The 10,355-nt window shown below is 36.7% G+C and overlaps 1 protein-coding gene across 2 annotated transcripts; it reads right to left on the bottom strand.

The window, feature by feature from the left end:
- Positions 1–299: 299 nt before the first annotated feature.
- On the bottom strand, positions 300–9,974 carry LOC122297067 (CTP synthase). Of its 2 annotated transcripts, none has more exons than XM_043106869.1 (22): positions 9,562–9,974; positions 9,157–9,436; positions 8,003–8,082; positions 7,630–7,716; positions 7,491–7,541; positions 7,281–7,398; positions 7,144–7,200; positions 6,976–7,040; positions 6,737–6,820; positions 6,607–6,657; positions 6,414–6,476; positions 6,256–6,302; positions 6,070–6,139; positions 5,918–5,980; positions 4,609–4,698; positions 3,727–3,765; positions 3,378–3,605; positions 3,194–3,279; positions 2,986–3,034; positions 2,794–2,874; positions 2,553–2,646; positions 300–1,039 (listed from the first exon to the last, which is right to left on the bottom strand). In XM_043106869.1, the coding sequence occupies exons 2-22, from the start codon at positions 9,272–9,274 to the stop codon at positions 849–851; spliced, it is 1,812 nt and encodes a 603-aa protein (XP_042962803.1). In that variant the 5' UTR covers positions 9,275–9,436; positions 9,562–9,974; the 3' UTR covers positions 300–848. The 2 variants fall into 2 exon arrangements, with proteins under 2 accessions (XP_042962803.1, XP_042962802.1); XM_043106868.1 differs by having other exon boundaries at positions 9,157–9,311.
- Between the last annotated feature and the right edge of the window lie 381 nt (positions 9,975–10,355).

Genomic DNA, 10,355 nt, shown 5'->3' with positions numbered 1-10,355 from the left:
TTGAATAGAGCAATTTAGAGAGAAATGGAATATAAAGAAGGGAAAGACCCATCATTCTAATTCACGAGGCACTCTTTTTGTGATGCACAACTGGTTCGCTGGGATAGAAGTGTTGGTGTCTCAAACCATTGAACTTCTAAATTGCATAATATTTCCTAACATTACCTTTTTCAAATTATTTAAGTTTAGCTGAAATTCTCTCTCTTCCACTCTAGGCTCCAAAGATTGGTCAAGATCTCAAGGGGTCTCTATCCAATAAACTTTTCAACATTCTGTCATGCTTTCTTACAACTGAAACATGTAAGAAAATGTTCTCTTTAACATTAAGATAATATAAAAACATAGTCAATATCACCGCCATTGTCTTTTGTCAATGTATCAGCTGAATACAACTCAAAATGTGTTGGAAGGGGTTGAATTTGCAGAAGGTGCTCTATGCCTCACTATAAAAAGGACCAGCTGCTTCTCTTACATGTACACACCCCAGTGGCTTTCAATCATAGTGGAAGTACATTAGTTTTGTGAGAAGATAGAAAACAATTTGCGCTTACATTTCAAAGCCGTCAACATATCTCTCTGTCCCAAGGCCAACAAGAAAATTCCTAAAAAAAATGGAAACACAGGTCTAACAAAAAGTAACTTTCAGCTTCAGAGAGTACTTGGAAATACAAAGCTGTCATTCAAAGACCCCCATCACCATCCTGAAGATAAATCTTCCAAGTTCCAAGCTATAACATCTACCCATGCTCAACAGCTGTACAGACAAAACCGACGGCTACCAGAAAGCTCTCTGAGTGAAAACGATACCATGTGTAGAAGAAATTGACACAAGGAAATCATCAATTTCCTTAAAAGTGCACGCCATTACCATTTCTATACACACCATTTATGGACCCATTGGCCAACTTCATTGTGCCTCCGTTTTTGCACATTCTCACCATTGTGTGTCCATTACTCATCCCATTAGACACTGACCTTTTTACATGGCCATTGTCAAGTAGGACAGTCTCCAAGCGCCCGCAGGCTGCTGCTATTAGTCCTGTAAACATGACCAAAAAATTATATCAGCCCATCAATATGGATCCAAATTCATGAAGCCATTGGAATTCTAACACAATTTGGGGAATAAGGTACAAAATTTAGGGAGTAACCACAATCTCTCTCTCTCTCTCTCTCTCTCTCTCTCTCTCTCTCTAAGTCATTTACCACCAATATGGTCAGTCCTAGCTATAATAAATAACACGACATTCCACTAGCGTAATTGCATAACTAAGAATATATTGCAGATATAGTTGTTTCCTAAAGAAGTCCCCATCTAACTCCCACACCACCACCTATTGAATTTGACAAACCAATATGGAGTAATTACGTCTATCCATCTGTTTCTTTAGAAACCTCATCCAATATTTCAAATGCAACATATATGCATAGGGACACAAATACAAACATACACAAAACATATATATATATATATATATATATATAAAATAAGTCTAAACTATTTGATTGATGAAAAAACAAGCCCTTTAGTAAATATCACAAGTGATATATCCCCAACTATGTGAAGCAACTTGAAGAAAACTATAAACAAAATGCACCCAAAATGTCAGGAAACGGCATTCCTCATTTAATCTTTTAATCCTTTACTGATAGCATCCGTACGGATAACTTGTGTACAAGTATTAACCAATGCAAAACTCTCCCGTGGTTGCAATAATTCATTAAGGGGAAGATCATGTCTGATGATCGGATTAAGGCATATGAACCCCAAACAAAGAATTCAGCCCCCCTCTGGTGAGCTACCATAAATTAAATGAGGAATTGTAACTCTTTTCATTCTAGTAGATGTGCAGCTGCTTCAAATATCTCTCGTACTCCAGTATATAATGCCTCAGCCCACCCAAACGCGTAGGTTTGCTCCGAAAGTGTGATTCCCTCTTCTAACATAAACTCCTATTCTAGCAGCCTACTCTAGATAGTATTAAGACAACCTTATTTTCTCACACTGAATCAAATACAAAAACACCATCAAATAGATGACAAGGTCAAAAAAATTAATATAATAATCCAATTATAGCAGCTACAGGGCACTAGCATCATAGAGCTGTGTTAGGGTCTAATATCTGATCCCAGGTTGTTGAGATAAAACTGTCTGGGCCACTTTGAAATCAACTCTACTAAAATAATTAAACATAGAAGGAAATATGTCTAGGATGCTTCCCTGGTCAACAAATAGCAGTAAAAGAAATTTAAAGGTGAGATTGCAGAGTTAGGATCTATAAGAATAACTGGTTCTCGAAGTTAACATACCAGCATTTATAATAGGTAGTATGACCTCCTTTTAATGGCAAATGGGAAAAATAATCTATGGACTTGATGCATTATTAATCTACAAGTATGGACTCAAGAATTTATTAACGGTCAACAGCACAACATCAATAAAATGTGTAATTTGTAATTCTCGCATTAATCAGCAATTGATTCCCGGTGCGGGGGGGGGGGGGGGGGGGGGGGGGGGAATTGCCACGGAAAGCAATAGGTTTTAGAAGTACCTAAGAAAAGTGCAGAAGGTTTCCCCGGTCTTGACTTAAATTCAGGATGGAACTGAACACCCACAAAGAATGGATGACTAGGCAACTCAACAATCTGCATTCATTACATTAATAAAACGTTCCCAATTACCAGAAAGTAAATAGTTGATGAACTTGAAGAACTGAATATGCATTTGGTTCTTAACTGATGAAGTTAATATTTATAGAATACAGTATAACCTATCCCATTACAAATACTTGCCTCCATGCGCTGACCAGTTTCATCTCTGCCAACAAATGATAGACCCGCATTTTCAAGGTGTGATATTATATTTGGATTGACCTGTACAACAGGAATAATTTCCAGTAACTAATCAATATAGTGCAGATCATCTTTTTAAATAAGGGCATGGATAGGTTTGCATGGACTATGTGAGACAGTGGACCCATTTACCTCGTATCTATGCCGATGTCGCTCATCTACAAAATTTACATTGCCATACCTATACATAATATCAAATCATATTACCAGGTTAGCTGAACTGCACTGAGATGCGTAATGAGTATCAATTGAATACAGTCATGACATCACATTTCACAAGGTGTGAAGGGTTAAGTGGTACATGTCTGCATGTAAGCTCAAGTTGGTCTGAAGTCCTTACAACTTTGCAGATGTGCAAGCAGTAACATTGAAGTAAGTCCTCCTTGATCCCAGACGCATGGTACCTCCCATATGTGTTTTTGAACCCTATTCAGTAGAACAGAGACAAGGTTAACCAGATTAAACATTGATTACTCCACAAAGTTTGATAGTGAGTTTATCAAAATTTGTGCTTGATAAAATACCTCGGGCATAAATATTACACAAGGATTTGTAGTTTCAGGATCAAACTCCGTGCTGTTGGCATCATGCAAACCAAGAACAGATCGTGCAAACTCAATGACAGCAATTTGCATCCCCAGGCAAATCCCCAGAAATGGAACATTCTTCTCTCGAGCATACTTTGCCGCAAGAATTTTACCTTGAACTCCTCTATCGCCAAACCCTCCTGGAACAAGAACACCATCAGCACCCTGCAATGCAAGAATGTTTAGCAGATCAATGGGAAAATAGTTCTCCATTAAATGAAGCAAAACTAATAGACTTTAAATAGAAATTATTTCAAGGCAATCAATTCTTAAAACCGTATCACACCTTTAAACAATCCCATGCTGCCTTATAAACATCAGGGGCCTGCAAGTGGTAGCAAATGGTAGTCAATTTGTAAATTAATGTATATAATAAATAAATTAGTCAATTACACTGCCCTCACTTGATATTTCGCAAAATGACGACCACCCTTCCTGTTTCTATAACAACACTAAATTCTCCATAATTAGATCTCTCTCACAGTGAAAAATCCCGAGAGTGCAGATCTTTCTTGAAGGATAAATCAAGAGGGAATATAAAAATCAAGATAAGATACATCAAATAAGTTCTCCCATGACTTCCATTGTCACTGCAACTGTACTGCAGTTCCAAATAACTGAAATGCCGGATCAATTTGTCATCTTCAACCAACCTACCTCTACTTCCTATCTTCAATTTACTCGTACCCAATCAAAACCCAGATACCCCTGCTTATCGAAGAGGGAAAAAAAGTCCATATAGCCACACAGGGAAACACTTCATCCAAACCCCACTTAGTATTAGCACCATAATGCATCAACAACCTTCACCACAAAACCATCGTATTCTATCATGGTCATAAACCCTTCAATCTTAACAGAACATTGAGCTTATGGTAGATTGAGAATATCCACAAGAGATTATAGATATAGGCTGTGAAAATGGCAAAAAAAAGTAGCCTGGTAGGTTACTTCCTTGACCGAGCAGTTCCAGTTAATTAAATACGTATTTTAAGTTACCTATATGCAAAATTATATGCTCGATGGACTCTCTTATATTTTGTATTCAGAATGTAATTCCTTTTTGGTTTGTATCCTCCCCGGCAGAAGAGGAAGAAAGGGGGGGGGGGGGGGGGGTGTAATTTATTCTAAATAGATATTAGCAAAGCAGGTAAAAAGAAGTACCCACCTCTTCAGCAGCAATGTCTTCGAGTTCACTAGCTGCAACCCATTTTACAATAAGCTTCCGGTGGCAAGCAACAGATGCATGCAAAAGAGCCTAGCAAAAGAAGATAGATTATAGGACCTGATCTACTAAAAAACAAGAGCATCAATCTATTAATTTTAATAATGGTTTAAATAAACAAAAAAATTAAGCATGACATGCAGATAGCTTGTGTCAATGGATATTTGTGATACCCCACTCTAATAAGTGATAAGAGTAGGTAGTGTATGGAATTCCACATTTATTGGAAAGGAGAAGTTCTTGCTCTTTATAATGTTCCAACGTGACTCCAATTATATCAAAGACTAGTTATTTTGGAGTATAGGTCATGTGGCTCGAGCCTTCCATTGGGCATTACAAATGGTATCATAGCTGATCCCAACCAAAAATATGGAACTTGAGCAGTACAACGGATTGGTCCTGATGAGGACGTCGGAAATATAAAAGGGGGGGGGGGGGGGTTGTGATACCCCATTCTAATAAATAATGAGAGTAGGTGGTGTATGAGATCCCCCATTGCTTGGGAAGGACAAGCTTTGGCTCTTTATAATCTTCTAATGAGGCTCCAATTGTATCATTGACTAATCATTTGGGAGTATAGGTCATCTGGCTTGGGCATTCTATTGGGGCATTACAATATTATATAGACTGCAGCAAGAGTACAAAGAAAAAAGGGTTTGCATGTGAGTTAGGAGTTGAGTTTGTATCCTCCCCGCCTTTTGGTGAAAAGGTGGGGAGTATCAGACTCTCCAACCTTAATCAGACCAAAGAATCCTCCCCCTATTCTTTCTCTTGCAGTTTCCACCAGAACTTCATTGACCACTCAACTCTCCTTGGGCATCCAACTCCCTTCGGGAATATTCTACTCCACAAGCCCCAATATCATCAAAATCCAAATCAATTGAAGTCAACCTCTACCTTGTCCACTCACCATTTATGGGGCCATGAACATATCAGCATATCTCTCATCCATCCCTGTTTTATTAGTCACACATTGGGATGCACACAGATATGTTTTTTCTTTTTAAATTGTACAAGTACTTAATGCAAGTTGTAGAAAATGCAAATACTATTGCTCTAAATCAATGAGTCATACAATGTAATAAATGCAAAAGCAAATAAATGTTGTAAGCGCAGTTCAACAGCATATAAAAATAAGCAAGTTGGAATAAATCATTAAATATGTAGCACATGCATGTTACATCCAAAAAATATAATGATGATGATTAAAGTAAATTGGATTTGGATACCTACAAACAAAAAAGTAACTCACCTTTAGAACAGAGAGGTAAGAATCTGAAAGGCCAGTGTATTTTCCAACCATGGCGATTGTAACCTGCAGCATAGATAGCAGTTCAGAGCAAACTTTTTGAAATTATACTAATAAATGAGTTTCAAAACATGTATCAGATGCCTTCGACCCACAGGATCATGTAACTCGTCAAAAACTTTTGTCCTTGCAGTCCATTCCTTCAACTCAGGCTCCCTAGCAACACTGCAAGTTATGAAAACATTAAAGGAACACTAGAAAAACAATGGCCACAGAAGCACCAATGTTGTTCATACAGTCAAAAATTAGAAACGGAAAAGAACTGAGTTAGTAAGACAAACCCTAGAAGGTTCAGCCCCTTCAGGATTGCTTCATGTGCCTTCTGATCCTATTTATGATAGTGGGGAGAGATAAAGAGACATAAACAAACATTTTCAAGTCCTTCTTGGCATTAAGTATCAACATAAAGATTTTCAAAATTGATAACAAAACCACTTACCTTCAATAGCAATGGAATGTGCCATATGTTTGGAACATCATAGAGAGTGACAATGTTTTCTGCCTGTAATAACAAATGAGCTTTACTTAGAAATTGTACTCAATCATTTAGAGGAACATTAGTTCACACAGACACAAGCAGATGTGCACACACACACACACACACATTCATATGGGTATGTATGTGATGGTACCGGCACATGGCAAAATTGAGCAAGTTTTCCCTTAACATTCTCCTCAAGTGCCTGTCAAAAACAAAATTAGAAAGATGAGACTATTGTTGTCAAATGAAGTTGAAAGAGAAATAAAGGGAAAGAAATAGACCTTTGTACTTCGACAAGCTAGAATATTTGGGGTCAAACCCAGTCCTCTAAGTCCCCGAACACTATGCTGGGTAGGTTTTGTTTTCTATAAGTTCAAAAATTAAGCACACTACTAATTAGAGCCATGGTGGTTTTTAGTATAAAAGACAACAAGAATAATAGGGCTATGCTTCAGTGGAGTTCATCTTTAGGCAATTTAGAAAAACCATGCACCATGAAGACAAATGTAGCATTATATACCTGCTCACCAACAACATTAAGAACAGGGACTAGGCTGACGTGAATCAAGCAGAAATTACCAGGTCCTAATACAAGAAGCACTTGGGTAAAACCAATTCACATGATCTCAAGAAAACAAATTTAATTACAAGAATCTGTAAAATAAGATGCCACTCTCATTGATCTTACCAACACGATAGGAAAATTGGCCAAGCGCTTCAATAAATGGCATCGATTCAATGTCCCCTGCACCAAGGAAAATTTATTTGAAGTCAAATAATAAAACGATATAGGCCATCTTAATCCACAAAAATATGTTAATGTACCTATAGTTCCACCCAATTCGATGACACAGACATCGGCTGGACCTTCTTGTCCATCCACAGGTATTTTTGCTACACGCTCTATCCACTCTTGAATCGCATCCGTAATGTGTGGAACAACCTAGAGTAAAGCAAGGTAGAAACAAAATTCAGGAACCATATAATATTATGGAAAGCTTTTTGAACAAGAAAAAGGTTGAAGTTAAAATACACCTGAACAGTCTTTCCAAGGTAATCTCCTCTTCTCTCCTTGTCAAATACATACTGTTGTATATCAAGACAGAATTAAAGACTGAAACAGCTTTATTCAGATCAGTAAACAAGATTACAGAGACAGGGAAATTCATTGTACCTGATATATTTTCCCTGTTGTAATATTGTTGTCACGGGTTAACTTGATGTCTAAAAACCGTTCATAGTTTCCAAGGTCAAGGTCCACCTTCAAAGGAAAAAGCAAGTCATCTTTTGTTTCTATAGCGTGAAAAGATCACACCCACCCTCTCAAGACATAGCTAGCAATACAAAAATCAACTCATGCCCTTTCCAGGAGAGATGAACGCATAAACCCAAACAAACCAGTGAGATTGCGGTTGAAGGTAGAGTCAGAACCCTCTTCAGCTTGCAGTTATAATTGTATTCTAGAATAGCTGATATTTCATAAAGAAACGTTCTTTCCCACCTTATGTGAAATTAAATGAACAGAAACAACCCATAAGGAAATTTACCTCGCCGCCATCATCTAAGACAAATACTTCCCCGTGCTCAAAAGGAGACATTGTTCCCGCATCTGTGTTCAGGTAAGGATCTGCATGTATGGAATAAATTTAAATAAAAAAGAAGAAGAATACAAATTTTGGTATCAGCATGTCCAAGGCACCTTTCCCAAGATACCCCACTCAAGTTTTGACTAACACTTGCAAGGACCCTTTTAACGCCAAGTAAAAGAGAGAGCCATATTACCTGTCCAACTTAAATATCTTATCTTTTTCAAGAAATTGGCATCCAAGATGGTAAATTTAAAATATGCACTTGAACTTTAACAAGCAATGGGTACCATATGTCTAAATGACTGATGGAAATTATACCTCTATCCCACAGTCAAAGACTAAGGGGAGGTTTGGATAGTGAATTGAGTTGAGATTATATGAGATTTGAAAGTTGATTGTTAGAATATAGTTTTTTAATATTAATTTTGTTTTGAGATTTGAAAAAGTTGAATTGTTTATAATATTTTGTTTGAAAGTTTGGAAAAGTTGTAATGATTAGATGAGATGAGTTGAGATCAACTAGAAATCCAAACAACCCCTAAAGAGTAATTATACCATCACATGTTGTGATACCTCATATTATAAAGATAAGGGTACGTGGTGTATGAGATCTTATATTGCTTGGGAAGGAAAAGTTTTTGCTGTTTATAAGGTTCAAATGAGACTTCAATTGTATCATTTACTAGTCATTTTGGAGTATAGACCATGTGATTTGGGCCTTCTATTGGGACATTACGCATGTTGCATATTTGAGCAACACTTAATTGATTAAAAAAATGGCAGCATGTCGTGTGAAAGGGTTGATCATTTCTCTTAGGAAATTACAATATTTATTTCCGTAAACAGCAGCCATGCATAAGATAATGATCCCCTAAAATTAACACAAAAAAATTGTAAAAACAAACCAAAAACCGCAATCTGTTCGGTTCTATTTGACTCTTAGAATATGAAAAGTTCCTTTTAAAAAAAAATATATATAAATCCAAATGCAACAATATCTTCAAATGAGAAACCAATATATATATATACACAGAGAGAGAGAGAGAGAGAGAGAGAGAGAGAGAGAGAGAGAGAGAGAGAGAGAGAGAGAGAGGTAGTATGAAAAAAAATACCAATCTTAATGGAAGTAACCCGAAGTCCACAGGCTTTAAGGAGGAGTCCGATACTGCTTGCAGTGACCCCTTTGCCGAGACCGCTTACTACACCACCCGTCACCAATACATACTTCATTTTCGCGATTTTATTTCCTTCTATAAACACCCAACTTCTGATGAAACCAAACAACAACCCAACATGAAAATTACTTGCACACAGAGTCGAAGTACAATTCAAAAGACCGCCACCAGAAGCACCATTTATAGTAACTCACAAAGACCAGGTTCCTCTTTGGTTCTGATGGTACCAAAGTACCAATGAATAATCGTCACAATGTAAAAGCAAAAGTGGGATTTTATAATGCCAAACAAAAGGAAAGAATGGAGAACGTTTGAACGGAGAGAAAAATGAGGCAATCTAACCTTGTTCAGAGTGACGGTCTTTACAAAGCTATTGCCTTTTTTTTCCTTCGCTTTTTCTTTCTGGGGATTTGCGGTGCTAGGCTTTCCTGACTCTTTCGAAGTCGTCTAGACTATGAACATAGAGAAAAAGTATCTATGCATGTATTGGCTTTTCCTTTCAAATTAATAACGTATAGAGAGGAAAAACAAAAACCCGACCAAATGCATGATAGAACGAAACAGAAACAGAAACAGAAACAGCTTCGGCAAAAAGGGAATATTGGGAACTGAGAGATGGCCTTTGTTAATGTACTAAGAACGAACTCACTCAGTACCACAAACCTTTGTGTTTCCTTCCAGTTTCAGAGTCTCAGGCGGCGGGAGTACTCTTCACTCTCTCCTCTATTCTTACGCCCCTTTCTCCCCCTTAAATAGTAAAAATAATTTGCTGATTTTTTGTCATAATAAGCTAGAAAAATAACTTGGAATTGAAGCAAAACTGACTCTCCTCCGTGGATTTTTCATTTTCTTTTTTCTTAAAGAAAATAATGAATTTTCAATTTTCAATTTTCAATAATAGTCAAATATTCTGACTTCTAGGGTTTCTTTTTTTGATTCTTTCTATCGTTACGTCCATTTTGCCGTACAAGCTTTGAAAAATCTGGGTGAGGTTCGTCCAAAAATTTGGAGATACACATTTTTAATTTTTAATTTTAATTTTTTTAAAATAATATTTTAATTTTTAAAAAGCTATCATTATCAATAATATTTATAATTTTAAAATATGTATCTCATATTTTTTTAAAAAATAAATA

This window comes from Carya illinoinensis, chromosome 15 (genome assembly GCF_018687715.1).
Source record: "Carya illinoinensis cultivar Pawnee chromosome 15, C.illinoinensisPawnee_v1, whole genome shotgun sequence".
NCBI classification, from domain to species: Eukaryota; Viridiplantae; Streptophyta; class Magnoliopsida; order Fagales; family Juglandaceae; genus Carya; species Carya illinoinensis.
The sequence above is the reverse complement of the archived record's forward strand: the minus strand, read 5'-3'. Positions and strand labels throughout refer to the sequence as shown.

Bases quoted from the DNA above. Each gene is read 5' to 3' on its own strand.
- LOC122297067 (XM_043106869.1), bottom strand. From the start codon at position 9,274: ATGAAGTATGTATTGGTGACGGGTGGTGTAGTAAGCGGTCTCGGCAAA. The intron at 7,041-7,143 runs GTAAGATCAATG...TTCTTGTATTAG, and splicing joins CCAATTTTCCTATCGTGTTG to GACCTGGTAATTTCTGCTTG. The intron at 6,303-6,413 runs GTAAGTGGTTTT...TATCATAAATAG, and splicing joins ACATTCCATTGCTATTGAAG to GATCAGAAGGCACATGAAGC.